Source organism: Pyrenophora tritici-repentis, chromosome 1 (genome assembly GCF_003171515.1).
Source record: "Pyrenophora tritici-repentis strain M4 chromosome 1, whole genome shotgun sequence".
NCBI classification, from domain to species: domain Eukaryota; kingdom Fungi; phylum Ascomycota; class Dothideomycetes; order Pleosporales; family Pleosporaceae; genus Pyrenophora; species Pyrenophora tritici-repentis.
This window is the reverse complement of record NC_089390.1, coordinates 908115-929261: the sequence shown is the minus strand read 5'-3', so window position 1 is coordinate 929261 and position 21147 is coordinate 908115. Positions and strand designations below refer to the sequence as shown.

The window sequence follows — 21147 nt, the reverse complement described above, 5'->3', positions numbered from 1 at the left end:
CATGTGACTGGATCGGGTCTTTGAGACTCCGGATCCGAGCCAAGGATCCGGCTGACTATGTACAAATACTAGACCTTTCCGATCTTTCTGATCTTAGAGCAATCGATTTTTCACTCTGGAACGTATCTAATCCGTGTTGTCCCAACAATCACCGATGTTCAATCAAATATTTTACATTGACAAGGACAACCCTAGTGACATGCGTTTACGGTTGACATCAATTATTGCTGGATGATCGTGCATAGAACGCATATTACCTGTCTGCCTATACTGAAAGTGATTGTCATGCGCGATACTAGGACTTCTTTTTTCTTCTAAGAAGAATAACTACAGTCCAGCAAGTGACCAAAGGTCTTCGCGAAGTGACAGGCTTGTTCCACAACAAAAACTCGGGATGTCATTATTTAGAACACCTGGCGCCTGCTCACCGTTCTTATGTCTACCCCTAAGAGGAAAGAATTACCAAATGCATCTTCAACGGTTCTATTGTCCAGTGCTTTCTATCACATTACCCTAATCAGGTGGTTCTTTGTGAGATGAAGGTATCTTGAGAGACGCTCAGTGCAACGTTGTGGACGATCATCGTAGTCAGACATCGGCATACAGTACACCAAGGCCGCCGACCGGGATCTGCGGATGTACTGCGCATGGGTGAGTGGCAAACGATGGGCAATTCCGCAGTCATCAGCCTCACCAGCTCGCTCGCGAAACGACCAGGTCATGCAGGACAAGCATTTTTATCGTTCTATGAAGTCCGTCGTACCAGCCCCTTGTACAATTTAACATCCTGACCACCCGCTTGGCCGGCTCACTTGTAACATGACCCAGCATCTGTCAGATACGCTGTGGGATGGTCCCGAAATAGTGTTATGGTAAGCACACTAATCCAGAATAAGCAGACCGTCAACGTTGAGGGTACACGGAGGTGCTTGGAACGACAACAGGGATGTGAAGATCAATATTGAATCTGATCGTCATGGTCTAGAAGGAAAGACGGCAACCAACTTAATCCTAGCTAAGCGAACAATCTTACACGAAAAGGAGGATTTTCTCCGCACTCGCTGATCCCCCAATGCCGACGCGCCGGAACAACGCCGAAAATGCCAGAAAAGGACAAAGGTAACGCCCAATACGAAGATCAACCGGCATGACATCGTAAACGCAGACATAATCCCTGTCGTAAAACACCGCATCTCACCCTGGCTACCCCTTTACAACCGCCACTTGGCACTCATCTTCTTGGTGAATGCGGCAACAGCAGCCTGCCTCTTCTTGCTGGCCCTTGATGCAGGAACCAAGCTAGAGCAATCTACCATTTGGCTGGGGTCGTTTCCAATAACAGCAAAGCGAGCCCATGCGTCAACGAAAGCAGTTGCCCACGCATTTCCATTGTCGATGAAGGAATTCCAAGCATTCTCAGTCTGTGGATGATGTGAGTGGGAATCTGGGGAAGAAAGGGACAGGGGGAAACATACCTGGCTCGAATTTGAGAGAAGCTTGTCACTTTGCAGCGTGTACGGCGCTGTTCCATCCTTGGTCTCCTTGTAGAATGTGGTGTCATAAACGTTAGGCGTACTGTCCAGAGTCTTTCCCGCCTGTGATGGGTCGTCGAAGAACTGGAAGGCGACACTGTGCGTGCCCATTAATGCAACGACATCCTTGCCGTCAAATCCCTTTGCACTGAATGCGGCTAGGATAGAGTCCAGAGGGTCTCGGCTTCCTGGTACGCTGTGCAGAGGTGCCGCAACGCTGCTGTCTTTACGCCCAATGAGGATTGGTACTTTTGGTCCGAGAGGGCAGGCGGAAATGCCTTGAGCAGCGGCGAACTGAAGCATGTCGGCAACACCAACATCATATTTGGTGGCCCAACCCTGGATCTTGGTGCAGATTTTCGAAAGGCCCATATTTTCTGCACGACCGCATTCGTCGGTCAGAACCAGGCTGCCATCGCAGCCATTATTGATGCAGTCATGAAAGCTGGAGCGGATGCTTTGGTGGGCATCTGCGGTGCATCCGGCAAAGTCTGCTTGGAGTTCTGCGGCAACTTTGGTCCAGACTGCAGGGCAACTGGAGGCGCGGGGCCAGATATTGAGGGCAAAGGTTGGTGCTGTTGCGAGAGCAAGGAAAGATGCTGGTGAGAAACGCATATTGGGGAAGTAGAGATATATTCTATGCAGATGTGTATGGAAAAGGTAATGACAGTCAAAGATGGAAGTGAAGGGTCCAAGGGGCTGTGGTCGAAGCCTGTAATATGGTCGATGCTGAAGTGAGACCAGAGAATAAGCAAAGCGATATATATACTCTATCGTATACTCAGACTAGGATACCTTGAAAGGCACTGTGGATCTCGGTAGTAAACGAGCTTCTAACTTGCCCCTCGACAGTCAAGCACTACACCCTCACGCTACATGGTGTCAACCTCGCCAAGCTCCGTCAGCATAGTCAGAATCCAATATTGACTAGACTGCCGTCGCACCCGCCAGTCCCGCACACTCTCCACACACATGCCCATGTATTGTTTCCATTTTCACCGGAGCCTTGCTGTCTCCACTTACACAACCTTACTATTCCACGCGGCAGCATTGGTGGACTAAGTCGTGGTGGAACAATGGCACTTCCGCTTACGTTGAACACTTCTGGCACGGTGGCATACTGTGGCCTGCGTAGGGCTCAGCTGCTGACAGGCGAGCTAAACCTTATCTCCAGTCTTGGGCGCTGGTCTTGAGCCTTTGGCGAGCCGCTGATGACTGGCGTCGGTGAAAAAGCTCCGACACGAGATCGACCCATGGGTGGCCCGCTATGCAAGACACGTGTACGGCATGGTGATGCAGAATTACCGGACATGACCCTGGAGAGCCGAAGTTGCACTGGAATGTACTATTTTCCGATATGTTCCTGGTACTTGTGTGTGTGTATGTGTAACAGTACGATTGAGCGATGTTGTTGTTGTTGTTGTTGTTGTTGTTGAGATTAACGTGAAACCTGTAACTAACTAGACCGGGCGGAGAATCCAGAGTTTTAGCCGCTAACTAGCTCATGCGCCTTTGCCGTGGTGTGGGTACCTGCCTCGACAGTAGCCACGGGGTTAGGCGCACATGAAGAGCAATATACAGACCCAGGACTACCGGTACGCAGATGCGCATTTGTTGTTCCAGGTACTTGGGTGATAGCCATGCGGAACCTCGACCGCCAGCTTGGGCCATGTTCGTTCTCGCGCCTCCACACGCCGGTCAGCCCCGCTACCCACTTCTCCGAACCATCTCATCACTATACATCGCACACGATTGGACGGAAACAAGCATGCGTGCAGATCTCACACCCTTCAGCTTTCTCTGGGGGGAAGATTGTCGCTGCAGCAAAGATTAGGTTCGGCTCTGGTGCTTGAGCTACCGTTCTGGAACGGTGGGTTTTCACCGGTGCCCACATGCTAAGCAGCCAGGGTCTGGGGCGTTCCCGTTTGTGGTCTGGGGTGTGGCTATTCCGGAAACAACGAAGAGCAGGTGCCTTTTTCGTACCTCCAAAACTTCCGATATGGTCACGCCACATGAACAGTGTCCGGATTTGGAACTACCAACGGCGAGGTAACATGTGAAATGCCGCAAGTGGGGATCCTTGGATATCCCCTACTAGCGAGCAGACTCCGCAACAATCAATCGGATCGGCATGATTGATTCCTATCTAGGTTAAAGGCTGCCTAATGAAGTAATTCTTTAACCTATATAGGAATCAATCATGTCAATCGATTGATTGTTGCGGAGTCTGCTAGCGAGGTATAGTCACAAGCGAGCGGCGATCCCAAGGCTGTGCCCACACTGTTTCTTAGCCATCTTGAGTATCAGGCTTTGTTATCTAGAGATAGTTACGGGCGTAATACCCTATCTTGCCACAGCATGTGGAGTCTTTTCGTGGCGTTTCATTGAATCCAATGTGATGTCTCACCATCTTCATGCCTGAGGAGTCGGAATAGCTACAAGTCCACGAGGAAGCTTCCTTCTCCCCGTTGCATATCTCAACGTATAGATCGTCTCAAGTCTCTCTTTCAATCGGTTAAGCATGTACTTGCCATGAATGTTGTAGAGTCTGCGTTGCTGACTTTCATCAATACATACATGCTTGACTATGCCAGTCTATTTAACGTTTCTACCCGGTAACCCTGTCACACATACACCATATCTATCAGCCCCTGACCTCTAGGGCAAGACATTGGCCGGTTGACAGGATCCCTGAATATCTCTTCGTCAGTGCCGAGGAAAAACAGGTGCCACAAAACCAAGATTGCCTCGCCAACTCTTTGTACCGCCAAATCTAAGGGTACTTGCCTAATCAATCGTAGTGACGCCACTGCACATACGTAATTCTCCGGATTAAGAGCTGACATGTAGTGTCATGTGGCCTGTCGATGAGCGTTTTCGTGGCTAGCCACCTAGTATCTGTCAGAACTTTATTCTGTCTGTCACTCGAGGGGCTGAATTCTTGCACACGTGTATCTGATGTGGCTGTGCAATATCGTTCAATTTTGAAACTCGGCTATTCAATTTTCATCTGTTTAGTCGAACGCCCATCCAGGCGATCACAAAGAAGATAGTTCGGCTTCCATAGAGACACCATATACGTCACCCCCGCTTACTAGACCAACTCAGCAACGTTATAATCGCTAGCGGCACGCTTGTGATTGATCTTCTGCTTCTTTGCCGACGAACTGCTCTCATTGCCACTGGGGAACATCTCCCAACCATCTACATCAATCTCGACGACCTGATCATCACCATCCACCTCAATACCACCTGTAACCTCGTAAACCCTAGACTTGCTTTTCTTGCTGCGGACGCGGTTGTTTGCCGCCTTACTATCATCCTCAAATCCCAAAATGGTGTTGTCGGTCTTGCCACTCTTTTGTATAGTCTCGAAATGTCCAAGCTCCATATCTTTTTCCAAGCTCTCGACTTTCAGTTTGAGGAGTTGATTCCCATCCGCTGCCATAAATCCGCGTAGGTCGTTCGGATTGATTTGGTTGTCGAGCTTCTTCTGAATCAGCTCAGAGGCTAGGCCGACCAGTAAGGCGTCTTCCTCACCGCGACAGGACTTGACGAGCTCAGTCATTCCAGTCGCAGTGAGTGCAGACCTGGCAGACTGCTCCACGAATTTGTTGGTCAAGTGCTGCACGTACTCTGGAGAGCCGAGTATGTTCGCACAGATGAAGCGGATACACGTCTCGATAGCCAGTGAAGCACCTGTTAGAGTATTTGAGTGCGGGGTGCACAGTGCGGTGAGCCACTGTGCAATCTCAATGAGCGCTGCTTCGTGGATCTTGATTTGCACATCGGACATCTTCTCCTTTGCTGAAGTGAGCTGCGATTGGAATGCTTCTCCCCGCTTGTGCGCCTTGGGTACATCGAATTTGAAGTTTACGGCGGGTGCACGGAGGTGCTCCGTCAAAAATGCGAGAAGGGTTGGGAAGACAGCCATCAAGGCGAAGCGGGGAGTTGATGCTATACGGCGGCCGTAAATGGTGAGGTCGATGAGTCCTCCACGGACGAGCGATATGCGCATCATTGAATTCCATTGCGCTACGTCGGTGGAGCTTGTTTGTAGTTGCTGTAGAAAGAGTTTGAGATCGGCCTTGGATAGTTGGGCTGCTGGTGCCATGCTGTGATTGGCGTGATCGGCGCTGACAGAATCGAATGAAGTGTTCTCGCTATTAGCGCTACTCAAGGTCGGTCGATGGAGAAACCAGTGTTGATTCAAGAATAGCCTTGGAAGAGGTGATCGTGCCTAAAGCGGAAGCTTGGAAGTATACATGCACAACTGATGCAAGGCAGCAGCCTTTACAGCGCAGTATCACCCTAAGAGCACACACATTAACAACACGTGGTAGCAACATTTTCCGCACGCACAACCATGGGTCAACCTGATATTCACCGCGTACCATGGAACACGGCGCACGTGGCAACGCGAAGCCACACATTGGTATTCAATCACAAGAGAGGCATACGTAAAGCTGGGGCTCATGATTTCGGCTCGTGTGAGAAGAGTTTATTCGTGAAATTGCTGCCTATGGTCCATCCTCATGATGGACATTAATGTTGTGCGTTGTGGGCTCGGTCTGCGCATCGCAGCTGACGATGAGGTCGTCCAGCATATCAGACATTGACCGATCGCTCTTCTTCTCATCCAGCGTGATATTTGGGCGTTCTGTATATCGCCTAGTAAATCTTACAGGTGCCTTCTCTCCATTGAGCGCGAACAGTCGCAAGAACTTGAGACGTTCGCACTCCTTTAACACATCCCAAACTGAAGACCAATCACCGCACAGCAATTGGATATCAGAGAAGACTACCTTTTTCAGTGAAGCAGCGTGTGCTCGTATGAGTTTATTCAGGTCATCTCCATGCAGCGCAACATTGTGAAGTCGAAACTGTTCAAGCTCTCGTGATCGACACGAAGATGCCAGCGATCGAACTATGGCTACACCATAATGAGACAAACATAAAATGCGGTCCAGACTCAATGTCAGATTCCGTAACTTGGGCGCGGTAGTGATAAAGTCAGTGATTGCGTGTTCCCATCCGGGTAATCGTTTATCGGTGTTGTAACTTGTATCGACTGAAAGGGTGAGCGACTGAAGATGCGAAAAACGATGATGTAAAGCTTGTAGTTTCTGCGGGGGTATCTTGAATCCCGAACATGACAAATGCACGCCTTTGTGGGGAGTGGCGTTGGACCCAGCCTTGGTCATGGCAAATTCTTCTAGGTTTACCTCGCTGCCAATGATGGCATCGAGAAGTGTCTGAAAGCACCTGGCGCGAAATAACTGGTCGCCTTCTGGCATGTTATTTCGCCACTGGAACGGTTCATAGCTCTTGGCACGAATGCGAATAACCTTCAGGTTAGGGAATCCCCGTAAAGCCTGAACAAGGCCGTGATACAATCGCTGTGGGTACTCGCTTCCGGTTATATAGTCGTACGTGACAGATTCATTGGTGATGTGTTCATCTCTTACCCCGGACACTCTACGAAAGCGCTTCGGTGGCGGGAAGATGCCCAGGCGGGTGATGGAAGTTAAGGTCTCGTAGTCAAGATGAGTGAGGAGCCGAACGTGAATGGCTTTGACGGCATTGCGGAGATGCTGATGGCTTGCAATCTTGATGAGATGATCAATCGACCACGAGCCGAGGGTAGTGTGCAGCTCGGAGAAAGCGTCTTTGGCAAAAGCGGCATGCACGAGCAATTGCAACCGTCGGGACGAAAGACGCAGGGCCCTGTACGACGGCAAACGAAGATTTGTCGCGATAAGCTCAAAAATCTCAACAGGGAGGCGTTCTATGGGAGAAGACATCAGGAAGACGAGCGGTAATGCAGTGAATCGTCAGTAAACGAGGGCAGTGATGAGGGTGGGCGGTGATTGCATTGGGTGAAGGTCGCCCCAGGGTTGGCCGCACGAGCCAACAGCTGGCGCTACGCCTTGTGCCTGAAGAAACGTGACAGCGCCGACCCCGCGGAAGAGAGTAACGTCAACCACGGAAGTTGAAAGCACACCTCAACGGTCATAGCCACATTACGTTTGAGTGACAGGCCTGTCCCCTATTTCATCGAATTTATCACCTCATTTCCGCGGGACACAGTCCAACTACCATCGTTTATCACCGGCGACCACGGAACGCCTTCTTCGGCCCACCGACGCCCAACAAGGACTGCACGACGCTAGCACCTCTACCAGCTGTGCACCCAACTATGGACTCGATGCGCAGCCTTAACAAGTCGCTTCCCAAAGCGAGGCGACAGCCTGATGTGCATCAGTCGTTCCGGACTGCGGCTCTGAACGTCACCAATCTATACAAGTCGGCCCTGGCGGACCTCGACAAAGCCCGGGCCGATGGATACCAAGAAGCTCTCGACGAGCTTTTGAGCTTCCTGGACAGGGAGAATTTGGGTGTGGGTGACGGCGAGGGGTGGAGGATACGCCAGTGGGCAACAGAGCGGCTGGACGGTGCTCTCCCTAAACAATCGAGCAGCGATAGCGACGACGAGTACGTGGACGACAAGCGCGCCCGAAGCTCCTCCCCCATCATGGAGCGAAACCTTGGCATGGACGATGTACACACGCTCGAGTCTGTGGCGGAAACATCACAGCGATCCGAGTCGCTGCCTTCACCAGTTGAAATGGAAGCCACGACGACAGAAGCCGACATGTCGCCCCTACACCACATTTTCCAGTTCTCTGCGCCACAGGATTTTCCCTCTGTATCAACAAACGACAATGCTTCAACGGATGTATCTGCCGCCGCTCGCCGTGCCTTCCCTACGCCCCGTCGCCCTTCGAACCGCGCGACGCCCCGAAACCTACAACGATCCGCCGCTCAGAACCTGTTTCAACTCGGCAATGGCGCAGGGCAAAAGCGACGGCTCATGAATGACTTTTTCAATGTCGACGGCTCCAACGACCGACGAGACGGGTCATCTGGTGGACCCAAGCGTGGGCGCACATCTTAAGCCGACTCACTAACGGAGCTTGTACATGTCCAATTGCATGAACCATGGCGACAAACTCTAATTCGACGAATCACGACTTGCATCATACCCAGGAGGCGCAGAGGGCTAGTGGATCATTTTCTATGCATTGGGAGGAGCAAACTTAATAGACGCATCAATATGGTGTTCTTGGCTTTTCAAGGGGAATATACCTCGATTCGTTCTTCGAGGTTTACCAAGATACCATGTACCAGCTTGGAGGAGTTTATAGGAGCGAGCAAAGGAGACTAGAGGATATACTTTCATGGCTTTAGCCGACAATTCTACCATATACTTTTTCGACCCGACGGACATGCTCGTGTGATGTGACCATGTGCTACCTCGTTGACATGCTAACCACAGTTGATTCCTTCCCTTGTTCAGGAGAAGCAGCGGTATATGCCCAACCCAACCATGACAGCGCTGGTGCCCGTTATGGCGGCCCCTCTACTCCTCATTCCGAAGATGCTCTTGCTAGCTCGTATCGCGGCTTCGTTTGCGCGGATCTGCGAGTGTCCTGAGACATAGGTGAAGACACCGAGGCCGACAAAGGTTGCGCTACCTATCGTCAGGTTAGCATGTATAGGAGAAGATGAGGCGATGCGCTTGGATGAGGGGAAATACCGACTATGCGACAGGGCGTGCAGTCTTCAAACTCGGCCTTGTCCAGTTTGACTGCAGCCTGAAGTGGTGGCGATTCAGAATCTCGTTGTACCATGTTGGTGAAAAGACGGCATTCAGATATAGCGTTTCAATAATTCACGACCGGGGCTTTTGCTATGCAGGGAAATGTTAGTCGCGCAAGCTCCCCGCCAAAAAGGGCCCCACAACGCGAACCTCACGTCTCCCAGCGCGCGCATGCTTGGTGGTAGCAGCTGCAACTTCTCACCATGAGCGCAATCGAGGCTTTGTACATGTTTGATGAGCACAAGTAGGATACATCTGTCATGGAGCTGCAAGCCATGCTAACAACACCAGCACACCTCTCCTCGAACACACATATCTCAACCGCCCACCCTCGTCATCCGTCCTCCTTCCGCTCTACCTCGCACATCCTGCCCCACGCCCCCCGTTGATCTACCTGCCCAACACCAATCCGCCAACCTTGTTATACAGCATAATACAAGATCAACTGCTCTTCCTCTGTCCAGCCTCAGCAGACACCGACCCACTCGCCGTCCTCTCTTTCCTCCACCGCCTTACCGACGTACTCGAGGACTTTCTAGGATCACCTCTGATAGCGAGTAAGATTGAGGGAAACTATGATGTTGTTGCACAGCTACTCAGTGAGATGGTTGATGGAGGCATCATCGCGAACACAGAGCCAAACGCATTGAGAGATGTGGTTGAAGCGCCGAATCTACTCAAGAGCCTGCTAGGAGGTGTGGGATTGCCGTCTTCGACGCCCAGTTCGCTGGCTCCGTCTTCCGCTGGCTTTGGCTTGGGGGGAAGGCCGAGCCCCAGGTTAGGTCCATCACAAACTTCAAGCCAAACAAGCTCGCCAGTGCCATGGAGGAGAGCGAATGTCAGGCATACCAGCAACGAGATGTACGTTGATATCGTCGAGACGCTCCAAGTCACCCTATCACCTTCTGGTCGCCCTCTAGCCGCAATGGCAAACGGTACCATCGCCTTTACGGCAAAGGTCTCTGGGATCCCAGACCTACTCTTACAACTGGGTTGCTCGGGTGGGATACAAAACGCCGTCTCGCTCCCTGTCTTCCACCCCTGTGTCAGACTCAATCAGTGGAAAGCCCGGCCAGGCGAGCTATCCTTTGTACCGCCGGATGGCCGCTTCGTCCTGGCGGGATATGAAGTTGATCTCCTGGGTTCTGCTGCTCTGGACGCCTTCTCGACAGACAAAAAAGCGAAGAATGCAAGTCCACAACTCAACATACCCGCTACCGTATCCGTCCACCCATCGCTCGGCTCAAGCGGCTCCGACTTCGAAGTCAAACTCCAACTTAACCCTCGCTTCACCGGCAAATCCCACGCATCATCCCAACCTAGCGCCGGACGAAGCGGCCTTGGACGCACATCCTCGCAGACAGGTACAACCGCCGCACCCGTAATCGAAGAAATGCTCATCCACATCCCTCTCCCCTCTACCGTCAAGAATATCATCGACATGCGCGTCGCACGCGGTACGGGCGACGCAGGATACGCGCCTGGCGACCGAGCTATAGAATGGCGCATCAGCAGTCGCGAGATAAGTAGTCTAATGTCCCAAGACCGCGGTGGGGGTATCGGCGCTACAGCTACACTCCGCGGCACAGTAATAGGGCAAGACGACCCGTCTTCTGAAGACGCGCTTGACGTAGGCGGTCCTGTCTCCTTCTCTACATCTACATACGACTACAACGATGACGATGCATCAACTCTCGTCTCCTCCGCACCTGCTGCTTCGTCCATGCTTCTAAAGTCCGCCGATGCAGACGCAAAGATAAAGCAGGCGAACAAAGTCCTCATGCCCAGTTGCGCAACCCTCAGTTTCTCGGTCAAGGGCTGGTTACCGAGTGGCATTCGCGTAGAAAGCCTCAATGTCGACCAGAAGAGGAGCAAAGGATTGGGCAGTGGTGTGACGCCGTACAAGGGAGTCAAGTATCTGTGTGTTAGTCGCAAGGGGGTTGAGTGCCGCTGCTAAGAGAGCGAAATGATATGACATGATGACTAGACTCGAACACCCAAAGCTTGCTCGGCAAGAGACAGTAGATCAGAATATGAAATAATGTCACACAAAAAGTCACATGAAGCGACACGTGTTTGATGTATATGATGAAAATTCTCCCATTATACTCCTATGCATGTCTTTCCATGGATGGCTAGAGACACGTCCCGATACTAAACTTTACTATACCGCCATATGAAGCACAAAGAGAATCGCCATGCTCTATATCATCCCCGCCGTAAGGTGTGGTCACAAAAACAAACACAAATCGCCCACGTCTGCAAGATATTCCGAATCCGTCGCGATACTCCTTGGCCCATGGCTCGCGTCGTCTGTAAGCTCCAAAACACTTGCTAGGCCATGCGCCCATCTACTTCACACCCCAACATCTTACCAAGACCTAGCGAGACCTGGAGAACAGGCTCAAGGCCTTGGAGGGCGCACCACTGCCACCATGTCCACCCCTGTTCCCACCACCACCGCGACGCTCCTTGCTACCACCGTACTGACTATCCTCACGCGAACCGCCGGCCTTGCGCATACGCTTCGCCATCATCTGCTCGATGTGGCTCATCTTGCCCTTCAGCGTCGCGTGCTTGGCCATCAACTTCTCAAGACTAGTCATGTCCTTGATCGCACTAACCTTTACCTGGTTGACCAGGTTGTTGGCCAGACAGTCGAAGATGGGGTCGTTCTCTGGATAGACCAGCTCACATACCATATCCATGAATTCGTACGAAACCTCGTGGTTGCGGATACGATCGCAAAGCTGCTTGGTGAAATGACCCACGTAGGTGTTGTTAAGGCCCATGACACGGGCGGCACGGCAGATGTGGAGGTTCTTCTTGTCGTGGTTGGGCATGGCACTAAGATTAATACTGTACACACGGCCCTGAAAGGTCATCTCATCCATCCAGGTGAGACACACCTTCGCGGCGTCAGCATCCATGTATCCAGCGGGGAAATCCCAAGAGGTGGCATCTGGATTGGCCTCAAAGTAGACAAGGGCCTTGACCGAGCACTGCATGAGGAGATACTTGGGAATCGTCATCACCTCGATGCCCCCAAGCTTCACAGCGACCTCTGGACCATTTGCGTATTTAGCACGCTCCATCAACGACATTTGACGGATATCAGCCGATGGATTGAAGGTTGGTTTTGCATCAGTCTTGACGCGCGCCTGCTTCGCGGACCGGCCCCAAGGCGTAGTGTGCCCATTCCTACTATCCATGGGTGGCGGAGACTGTGGTTGAGCCGTAGCAGGTGGCGCAGCGGGCTTCTTTGCGTACTTGGAAAAGTCGATCGGAAAGGTCAACGTCTTTGGCTTCGGGGCGGGTGGCACAACTTTGAGCGTGTCCTTTGTGACATAATGGGTTGGAGAATTAGCCTTCGCTGGAGAGGTTTCCGACGAGGTATCAATGGAAGATGCCACTTTCTCTGTGACACCCCCAGGGGATTCCTTGGTGGTTTCCTCAGGCTTATATGCCTCAACAATCTCGAAGCTATCAGATACCGATGTGTCTGAGATGGCTCTCTCAACTTCAACTTCCTTGTGGTCCTGGACGGACTCAGTCTCGGGAGTCTTAGTCGCGATCGAATTATCAGTCTTTGCCTTCTCGACGATGGCCACCTCTTTACAGTTGGTAGACGCCTGAGAATCCGAGTTGGATTTTGACTCAAGGTCGAGGATGATGGCTGCCTTCTGGCTCAGCTCGTGCTCAAGCACAGTGATGCGCTCATCCTTCTTTGCGACATCGCGAAGGAACTCTTGCACCTGGAGGAACTGTTCGTGATTTGCTTCTTCAAGCTTTCCAATGCGGACTTCCTTGTCGTCGGAATCAGCCTCGAGATTGCAGATTCGGTGGTCCCGATCCTGGACTGCAGCTTCTAGCTCTGCAACGCGAAGATTCTTGGTGACTACCGTTGCTTCAAGCTCTTTGACGCGCTCATCCTTCAGGACGATGGTGGTCTCGAGGGTAGTGATGCGCGGATCTTTGGTGAATTGAGCTAGGAACTCGCTATCCTCCTCTTCGTCCGCCCAGTCAGTCTTCCTCCCGTTGGGCGTGGAAGCGGGCGTGCTGGGTCCATTGGTGTCGCCATTTGCAGTGCCGTTCTTCATCGATCTCAGGACAAGACCCTTTTTCTGCTGAGACATAGTGTCCGACTTCAGCTTCTGTGGAGCCTCAACAATGGCTGGAGTAGGCGATGAGGCAGACTTTACTCGGTTGTTGCCTGCAGCCCAGAAATTAACACCGCTAGACATGGCGCAAATCGTTGCAAAGCTGGTCGCCGGTTGTCTGGATTTGACGTAAACGTGTCGCAGTTGTTTGGTTAGGGCGCGGACAGGGTAAGGGCGCGCTTGCCTTCCCAAGTCAATGTTGACCGAGAAGTTTGCGCTTAGTCAAGGGCGTGCTGAGTAGGGCGTGCTAAGTTACGGAGATGTGTGGGGAGCAGGAAGAAAGGCGGGGGTGGTGAGCTTAAGTATTGGTGAGTGAAGGCGTCAAAATTCTGGAGCCTCTTGAGTACTGATTGTGGGGAGCCTCTAGCCTAACTACTTTGGCTCGACAGAGCAGGTGAAGGTGGACAAGCGGGGCGGCTGGTCAGTGTTATGTAAACGGCAAGTGCGATCCAAGGGTGGCGAACCTCTCGCCCTGGTTCACTGCGCTCTCTGCTGCTCGCAATCCCATTCAGAGTGCTTGGCGATATCTCATGGGTACTTTGCAGATGCTGTAGTTTCTCACGTATACGCTTGTGTAATAAACCTATCATTTGCTCAGCTTTTGAAGTGGCAGGTTTGTCTATTAGTAGATAAGTCTGCGATCCGGAAGCAGTAACCCTGGTACTCACCCGCGTGTTAACAAACAGAAATCTCCCAAACTTTCGCAAATAGAGTTGGATCTTACATGTACTGGTAAAGTCTATCCATCACGTGGTGATTATACATTATAACGGGGACTTTACAAGAACACCCGTACCCACATTCACATCATGCTATCACAGACTTCCCACACCATACCGCCATTTCAAGATACTTCTACCTCCTAGATAATCGAATATGTTCCGTCGACATGGTCCTTTCGTCTTTGCTCGCCGGAGTCGGTTCGAGGTGCAACGGTCGACAGTCGTAACACAGTCATCGAATTTCGTCTATTCCAGGAGATGATTGTGCCGCAAGATTACACCTAACAACTTATACATATTTTCTTTCTTTCTTTGGCGCGTGAAGAATGATATTAATGCTACAGACATGCTGTCAACGGTGACCTGTCGGCCCTGCATCCCCGCACCCGACCCGAAGTCCGAGCTGCATCAGCCAATAGAAGCAAATGACGGCCCAGTCTACTCAACGTACAACAAATGTACGTACGTATATTTCTACCGTATATATTTCAGTATTCTGCTCTCTTCATCCTTACAAGTAGTCACTCTCACACGGTTAAACTCTCGGCAGAATGACAACTCAAACGCGCAACCTCTTTCACCACCTTCCACCCCCAGCAGAATGCCTCGCTCTCTTCATTGCAACTTTGGAAATCGTCCCATTCGGAATCATGGGCCTACGTAATCCTACCTTCTTCGCCGACGGCTACGGACTTCCCATTACAGGCGACTCCAGCACCTCTTCACCTTCTGCCAAGCGTGCGCCTGCAGAAAGCACCTGCGAAGAGGACCAGGAAACGAAGAAAGCCCTTGTCGTAGCGATAGCGGCGCGTAACGTTCAGAACGGAATTCTGTTAGCGATCTTTGGACTGGTTTTGAGAGATAGACGGAGTTTGGGGGTCGCAGTCATGGCGGGTCTGGTCGCGACAGTGGCGGACACAGTTATTGTTAGGGCCTATGGGGCGCAGGAAAAGATTGCAGGTCACTATGTTGGTATCTTCAACAGTCTGGCGATTGGTGGTAGTCTGTTATACTGGGGGCGGAATGACCCCTTGTGGTGATGACAAGGCGGCCAAGTTGAAAACAGTCAAAAGCGCGAAACGGAAATTGCAAGTTGAGGCGCGTCGTTAAAGAGGCGTTTTTCCAAGATCGCGAGTCGCCGTTGGAAGAATGATATGTGTACATGAATCAGAATACCAATACGGCGACCGATCAAGCGACCAACTTCTCATCACTATCTCCATTCAGCTAAATTTCTTCTTTACTTGATCTGCTCCGTTGACAAATCCAAAATGACATGCAAGCACACCACGCTCCAACTCGACGCATCCCCGTTTGCTAGACTAGCCGGTTATGAGCAGGTAGATGTAACAACACATGCAGCAGCAGAGACGACATCTGGTCGAGCGCCAGAGACATTCACGAATCACTCCAACAATACGTTTCCACCGCCTCTGGTTTTACTACATGATGAACTCAATTACGACCCTGACTACTCGCCGTAAAGCACAAAGAGTTGGCTAAACGAGAAGGAGAGGAACAAGGTGCTGCCAAAGACAGGGAGAAATTCACTGTATATCGCTCGCGCGCCTCAGTTTAGGAAAGCAACCTCATTCATGCACGATTGGACAAAGCCAACGGGGAAAGGAAGGGAAAGGGAAATGCGGTCGCAACAAGCCCAGACGTGGACTTGTTCAGGGCCTATCTTGAAGCCTTTTATCACAACATATCCGTACGTGTTCTACCTGAACCCCTAGTCTGGAACACCTGGGACATTCGAATTACTGTACGACCTGGCAACCCGCCACCGTCCCCAAATATGTTGGTCTTGCACAAGCCGATCGATGCACACGGATTCGTGTCCGCCAGCCCGCAGATTTGCTTTTCTCCGCTCAACTCAATCTCGACGACATACTCGACATGGCCATGACAATACTGCCGCAAGATGCGTACGCCATGGTGTTGTTGGTAGATCACGATATCTATGAGTGAGAAGAGGATCATTTCTGCTGCGGGAGAGCATATGGAGGGAGTAGGGTTGCTGTTGTACAAACTGCGCGTTATAACCCCGTCCTCGACGGAGATACGGACATTGATGGAGAACACATGTGGCCACTAAGTCATTGTAAACAGTTCGTAGACGACTTGTGTGCAGTTAAAGGTGTCAAAGCGAGACGCGCGACGAAGAAACAAAACGAACTGAGTAGAGATAGTGCGATGAGAGCAGCTGTCATCGCTGCAATGACTTTTACCCCTATCTCCGCTGCGCAGGATATGCAGGTGTTATGGTTCTTGCGCCTTGCGCGCACAGTTTCCCATGAACTTGGACATTGTTTTGGCCTTGATCATTATGTATATTACGCATGCAATATGCAGAGTACAGCCATAATGAAGGACTACGTGCGACAGCCGCCATATTTGTGCCCGGTCTGCGAAGCCAAGGTTGCGCATGCTATCGTCGCAGAATCAAACGGTGGTGGAATAAGGAACAAAGAAGAGTGAATCCAACAACGTTGCGAGGCTTTGAGCAGGTTTTGTGGGTTGTTGGATGAAAGGGAAATGGAGAGCGTGATGTGGAAAGGATTGGAGGAATGGATAAATGAGCAGATGTTATCGATGTGATGTCTATTCTCAAACAGACTGACCATATTATTATTATTATTATTATCCCATTAGAGTCCTTTTTCAGTCAGAGACTATGTAGGACTTTGGCCGAAGGCCGTTCTATCTTGGTTTTTCTAATTTACATGGTTTTCTGGTATGGTTCGCTAATATGGTTTTTGGCTTTTCTACAAAAGATAGCTTGTATCTGTTTGTTGCCAGGTGCTAAAGAGCAGTTTGATAAGTAGAAAGAGATGTATCAGCGGGCTCTTGTGGCAAAGGAGAGGGTTGTGGTTTTAGTTTTATACAGTGTCTCTCTGTAGGTCTTCTGGTGGCTGTCCTAGGTACCATTTTCTTGTTCCTATTCTGGTGCTAGTGATAAAAGCTAGGGTTGCTTCTATACCTATACTAGTGTGGAGTAGTAGTGGTAGTGTGACTGGGCGATGTTTGATTGTTTGTAGGAGCGTTTTTCGATGGTCTTTGTATAGATGACAGTACAGTAGTAGGTGTTCTGGCGTTTGGATGTTTTGGCAGGTGCAGCGATTAGAGTCTCGTTTCTTAAATCTCTTTAGGTAGGAGTTGAAGTATCCGTGTCCTAGCTTAAGAGAGTAGAAGGCGCTAGAGGTTACTCTTTTCGTGTTCTGTGGCATTTGGATGGTTTTGCTGATTTTAAGAGGGTATTTGGCTGAGTAGGTAGCTTTGTTTAGAGCGGTTGCTCTTGCTTTGTATTTCTCATACTCTTGGCGTTGTTCCGTTTGTTGTATCCTTTTGATTGTCGTGCCTAGGTAGGCAATGCTCTTTGTTGTTGATCTGGGGTCCTCTTTGGTTGCTTCTTTTGCTAGGTAGTCTGCTCTTTCGTTTCCAACTATATCTGTGTGTCCAGGTGCCCAGAGTAGGTGGATGTTTGCTTGTTTTCGTCGGATCGTATTTGCCGCTTTTAGACATCGGAGTTGCCAATGCTGTCCTGGGTTATCTGATAGGTTTTTAAGCCTGTAGATTGCTGCTTGGTTATCTGCGTAGACCTCAAATTCCTGGTCGGTTGTAGCGTTCTTTGCTGCGTATTCGAATGCTCGTGTGATCCCTTCTAGTTCGCCGTTGTAGACTAGCTGGTATTGTCCGATATTAACTGTTTCTGAGTAGATTTCTTGCTGAGTTGAGTTGTAGACTGCTATCCCAACTCCTATTCCTTTTCCTTCTTGTGTTTGCGAGGCGTCTGAGTATATTGTCGTGTAATTGTCTAGCCTTGTTTTAATGTAGGCTTGGTGCGCATTTGCCTCCTCTTCTTTGGATTTTTGAGAGACTGTTACGGTATAGTTTAGAGTATCCCATGGCCTAAACCGGTATGGGATAGTCTGCTCTGTGTCTCTTTTGTTGTTTTTAGGAATTGCGTTAGTAATAGTTTGTAGCTGTCTGTGCTGGTTTGGTTTCTTTGAGCGTTGGAGATTAGTTGATTGGATCCGAGTTATTGCCTTTGCAATTGGATGGGTGTTGGCTAGCAGGTTTGCTCTGCTTGCGTAGTTCCGGATAGTTGAGTTAAGCCTAATTGTTGGTGGTAGTAGGCTCGCTTCGAGGCTTGTAGGGACTGTTGGTGCTGTTCTAAACACTCCTAGTGTTTTTCGACAAGCCAGGTTGTGTAGTGACTGTAGTTTCTTTGTAGCGTAGGGTTGGTTTTGCCAGTATATTTGTGCTCCGTAGTCTGACACGCTGGTTACACATGCTAAGTATAGTTGTCTAATAGCGTGTGTTGATAGGCCGAGTTCAATGTTCGCTAGTCTTCCTAGCCTGTAGAAAGCTTGTCTGGCTTGGCTTACACGTATAGACACATGTGATTTGAATGATAGTCGGTTGTCTAGATAGATACCTAGCCACTTGACAGTGTCTTTGTGTTCTATCCGGTCGTTGTTTGGGAGTATGAGGGCTCTTTCCATCCTCTCCTTCTTAGCGGTGAAGTGGATTAGCTCTGTTTTGGATGTGTCGAAGATAATGTCTAGCTGCTCTCCCTTGGCAAAGAGTGTAGCTATCTCTTTTTGCAGTGCTCTTATGTTTTTCTTTAGAGAGGTTGATGAGGTAGTAAGAGATAGGTCGTCGACACAGACTGACCATAGCTCAGGGCAAAAAACCCATAACTATATATGAACATGAACCTACTCGTTGCGCTTGTTGGAAAAGACAGAGAAGGACTACATCGATAGAGATTCACTGTGCAGAAAAAGATTGTGATCGAATAGGGAAAAGGCTCCGGCTAGGTTGTGGGCTTTGGGGATACGCAAACGAAAAACTACAGTTATTAGACTACAGGTGCTGTACAAGTGACATAATATTGTCAGGCATGATTACGGTAGAGATGGTGGTAGTGCTACCGATTACCCTAACCTACAGCTCTGTCAGCGATTTTATTTACGAACTTAATCAGAAAGAGAAGGATGATAAAGATACTAATATCTGTATTTCTGCAACACAACTCTGTCAGCATCTCGATGCGTCTGGGAGCAGAGATACACAGGCTGTAGTTTAGAGTCCTGTCACAAGAGATACCAAGAAGTCAAGATGGTTTAAATCGCCCCTAAAGAGATTAGGTTAGAAGATACAGCAAGATACATTATTCAAAGGAGCGAGCAGTGAAACAAACGGACTATGACTTAGGCTTTAAAGATAAATCGGAAATTAGCAGCCTCCTTAGCTAGATCTTAGTGATTAACTGGCAACGGCTAGCTACTAGGCTGGCAAGAAACTCTTAACTTGTACCATTAATGTCGGATCACAGATATCAACGATATCTCAGCCACGCGATCGGCCGCATTGATCTCGGTCACGCGAGCAGGCGCACTGACCGCAGCGTCCGAGCAGCGCTCAGACCAGACCTCCTATATCTAGCTCTTCCATAGTTCTCCTTCGCAACAATCAATCAGAACTACCACCAAACAGAATGCATTCCTAGTTATCGTTGTTTCCCTTTTCGCACTTAGTGCAAAGCCAACCAACAATTAAGCTATATGCGAATCCGATTTTCATGCATAATCAGACTCCTAAACGTTTCTTGTGTTTTGATAGTCCGATTACCGTTTCTCACGGAAGTCTTTAGACACATTGACATTAATATTAGATACGTCGTCCTCGTAATAATCGGCAAGATACTAGCATCTCTATCTGCTTACTTCCCAAATAAAGGGACCGCGCGCGCCTAGTCCGCCCTATTTATGGAATTAGTTGACCTTGAGGCTTTGGTGTGAGGCGTACTTTGCGATATTGAACTGGACTTTTCCCGGCGAGCTGAATCCACGCTTCAAAGCTGTTACGAGGAATCTTCCCGCTTTATAGTTTTCTGTGTTTTCCGTTTCCTTTGACTTCATAAGGTCAAAGTAATGAAGGATATGTAAAAGAAATGGCGAAAGAAATTTCAATGCGTTCGGGGAAAGAGTGCTTTTCTCTTGCTAAGACATGCTGGGACGAGGACAAAGGCGTTGTTGTCGGCAGGTTCGTCGACGAATAATAGGACGCTTTATTTATGAATCAGTCAGAGTCTCCTTCACGTTCACATGTGTACCAAGTACAGTAAGCCGCCTTTTTACATCTAACGATGATAAGAAGCAACAAGTTTGTGAAGGGAGTTCTAGCATTTCTTCACGAGTCGAGTGTGGATCTCTATTTAGACTGCTAATTCATGTTTCGACAGATACTTTGTTATGCAGACTTTGCGCCGTTGTTCGCATGATGCAATCAATTTCAAATCTCCCCATCCACGCAATCTCAACGAAGAGGAAGACAGATACTGAACCGGCAAGGAAAAGTTTGTACATATCCGTTCCCATATCATTAACAACTGGACACATCCCTCACAATAGTCTCTTGATCGTAACATCTAGCCAGCCTTGCCAACCTCATCCAGTTTATTCAACATGCCCTGGACTTCCTTGACGAGCGCCTTGCGCTTCAACCTAGCATCCTGATCGCCCTCTGTCTCCACGCCGTCTAGCTTGAAGATAATCTGTGTCAAGATGGTCTCACTCAACTTCTTGTACTCAAACGTCCTCTTGGCCTTGTCCGCTGGTGGGCTAGCCATAAATTGTACGCACATGGGCACGAACTCGGTGTGAAATTTGCTGGCGATGGCATCGAGTTTGCCCATGGCAGTCTGGGGCTCGGGAGCTTTGGCGGCACCTGGGGGAGGCGCAGAGTTGGGGCGGGGTCCAGCGTTGATGTGCGAGGGGATGGGGAGGTATTCGGCACCAGCACCAGCGGTGGTGTAGCCCGGTGTCGACGTTCCGGACGCGTGTCCAGATGCAGGTCCCTTCTTCTTGCTCTTCCTGCCGCCGCGCTTGCGGGACTTCTTTTTGCCTGTGTTGTTTGCGCCCGAGTCGACGTCGTCATCGTCGTCATCCTCCCCGTCTTCTCCGTCGCTGTAGGCGCGCTGTGATGCGTTCTCGGATCCGGGTGCGTGTCCACCCACTGGTGTCTCGCCGACAGTGACCAGAATCTCACTACCGGACCCA

At 50.1% G+C, this 21147-nt stretch overlaps 10 protein-coding genes across 10 annotated transcripts; 3 read left to right on the top strand and 7 right to left on the bottom strand.

Moving 5' to 3' along the window:
* Nucleotides 1-1211: 1211 nt before the first annotated feature.
* On the bottom strand, nucleotides 1212-2147 carry PtrM4_003570 (peroxidase multi-domain protein; the record flags this gene model as incomplete). Its single annotated transcript, XM_001930400.2, has 2 exons — nucleotides 1212-1421; nucleotides 1476-2147. 2 exons carry the CDS (start codon nucleotides 2145-2147, stop codon nucleotides 1212-1214), a joined length of 882 nt encoding a protein of 293 aa, XP_001930435.1.
* A 2479-nt stretch (nucleotides 2148-4626) lies between these two features.
* PtrM4_003560 (uncharacterized protein) lies at nucleotides 4627-5646 on the bottom strand (the record flags this gene model as incomplete). Its single annotated transcript, XM_001930399.1, has 1 exon — nucleotides 4627-5646. The coding sequence occupies one exon, from the start codon at nucleotides 5644-5646 to the stop codon at nucleotides 4627-4629; it is 1020 nt and encodes a 339-aa protein (XP_001930434.1).
* Nucleotides 5647-6052: 406 nt separating this feature from the next.
* Nucleotides 6053-7336, bottom strand: PtrM4_003550 (uncharacterized protein; the record flags this gene model as incomplete). The annotated part of the gene is made up of 1 exon (XM_001930398.1): nucleotides 6053-7336. The coding sequence occupies one exon, from the start codon at nucleotides 7334-7336 to the stop codon at nucleotides 6053-6055; it is 1284 nt and encodes a 427-aa protein (XP_001930433.1).
* A 395-nt stretch (nucleotides 7337-7731) lies between these two features.
* Nucleotides 7732-8490, top strand: PtrM4_003540 (uncharacterized protein; the record flags this gene model as incomplete). Its single annotated transcript, XM_001930397.1, has 1 exon — nucleotides 7732-8490. The coding sequence occupies one exon, from the start codon at nucleotides 7732-7734 to the stop codon at nucleotides 8488-8490; it is 759 nt and encodes a 252-aa protein (XP_001930432.1).
* Nucleotides 8491-8888: 398 nt separating this feature from the next.
* Nucleotides 8889-9226, bottom strand: PtrM4_003530 (uncharacterized protein; the record flags this gene model as incomplete). Its single annotated transcript, XM_001930396.2, has 2 exons — nucleotides 8889-9070; nucleotides 9133-9226. 2 exons carry the CDS (start codon nucleotides 9224-9226, stop codon nucleotides 8889-8891), a joined length of 276 nt encoding a protein of 91 aa, XP_001930431.1.
* A 172-nt stretch (nucleotides 9227-9398) lies between these two features.
* On the top strand, nucleotides 9399-11152 carry PtrM4_003520 (adaptor protein complex 3 Mu3A; the record flags this gene model as incomplete). Its single annotated transcript, XM_001930395.2, has 2 exons — nucleotides 9399-9439; nucleotides 9487-11152. 2 exons carry the CDS (start codon nucleotides 9399-9401, stop codon nucleotides 11150-11152), a joined length of 1707 nt encoding a protein of 568 aa, XP_001930430.1.
* A 424-nt stretch (nucleotides 11153-11576) lies between these two features.
* Nucleotides 11577-13439, bottom strand: PtrM4_003510 (Neuromodulin multi-domain protein; the record flags this gene model as incomplete). The annotated part of the gene is made up of 1 exon (XM_001930394.1): nucleotides 11577-13439. The coding sequence occupies one exon, from the start codon at nucleotides 13437-13439 to the stop codon at nucleotides 11577-11579; it is 1863 nt and encodes a 620-aa protein (XP_001930429.1).
* A 1189-nt stretch (nucleotides 13440-14628) lies between these two features.
* PtrM4_003500 (DUF4267 domain containing protein) lies at nucleotides 14629-15117 on the top strand (the record flags this gene model as incomplete). Its single annotated transcript, XM_001930393.2, has 1 exon — nucleotides 14629-15117. The coding sequence occupies one exon, from the start codon at nucleotides 14629-14631 to the stop codon at nucleotides 15115-15117; it is 489 nt and encodes a 162-aa protein (XP_001930428.1).
* A 1842-nt stretch (nucleotides 15118-16959) lies between these two features.
* Nucleotides 16960-18781, bottom strand: PtrM4_003490 (uncharacterized protein; the record flags this gene model as incomplete). The annotated part of the gene is made up of 2 exons (XM_066102675.1): nucleotides 16960-18752; nucleotides 18778-18781. 2 exons carry the CDS (start codon nucleotides 18779-18781, stop codon nucleotides 16960-16962), a joined length of 1797 nt encoding a protein of 598 aa, XP_065964877.1.
* A 1735-nt stretch (nucleotides 18782-20516) lies between these two features.
* PtrM4_003480 (BAG domain containing protein) lies at nucleotides 20517-20783 on the bottom strand (the record flags this gene model as incomplete). Its single annotated transcript, XM_001930392.2, has 1 exon — nucleotides 20517-20783. The coding sequence occupies one exon, from the start codon at nucleotides 20781-20783 to the stop codon at nucleotides 20517-20519; it is 267 nt and encodes an 88-aa protein (XP_001930427.2).
* Between the last annotated feature and the right edge of the window lie 364 nt (nucleotides 20784-21147).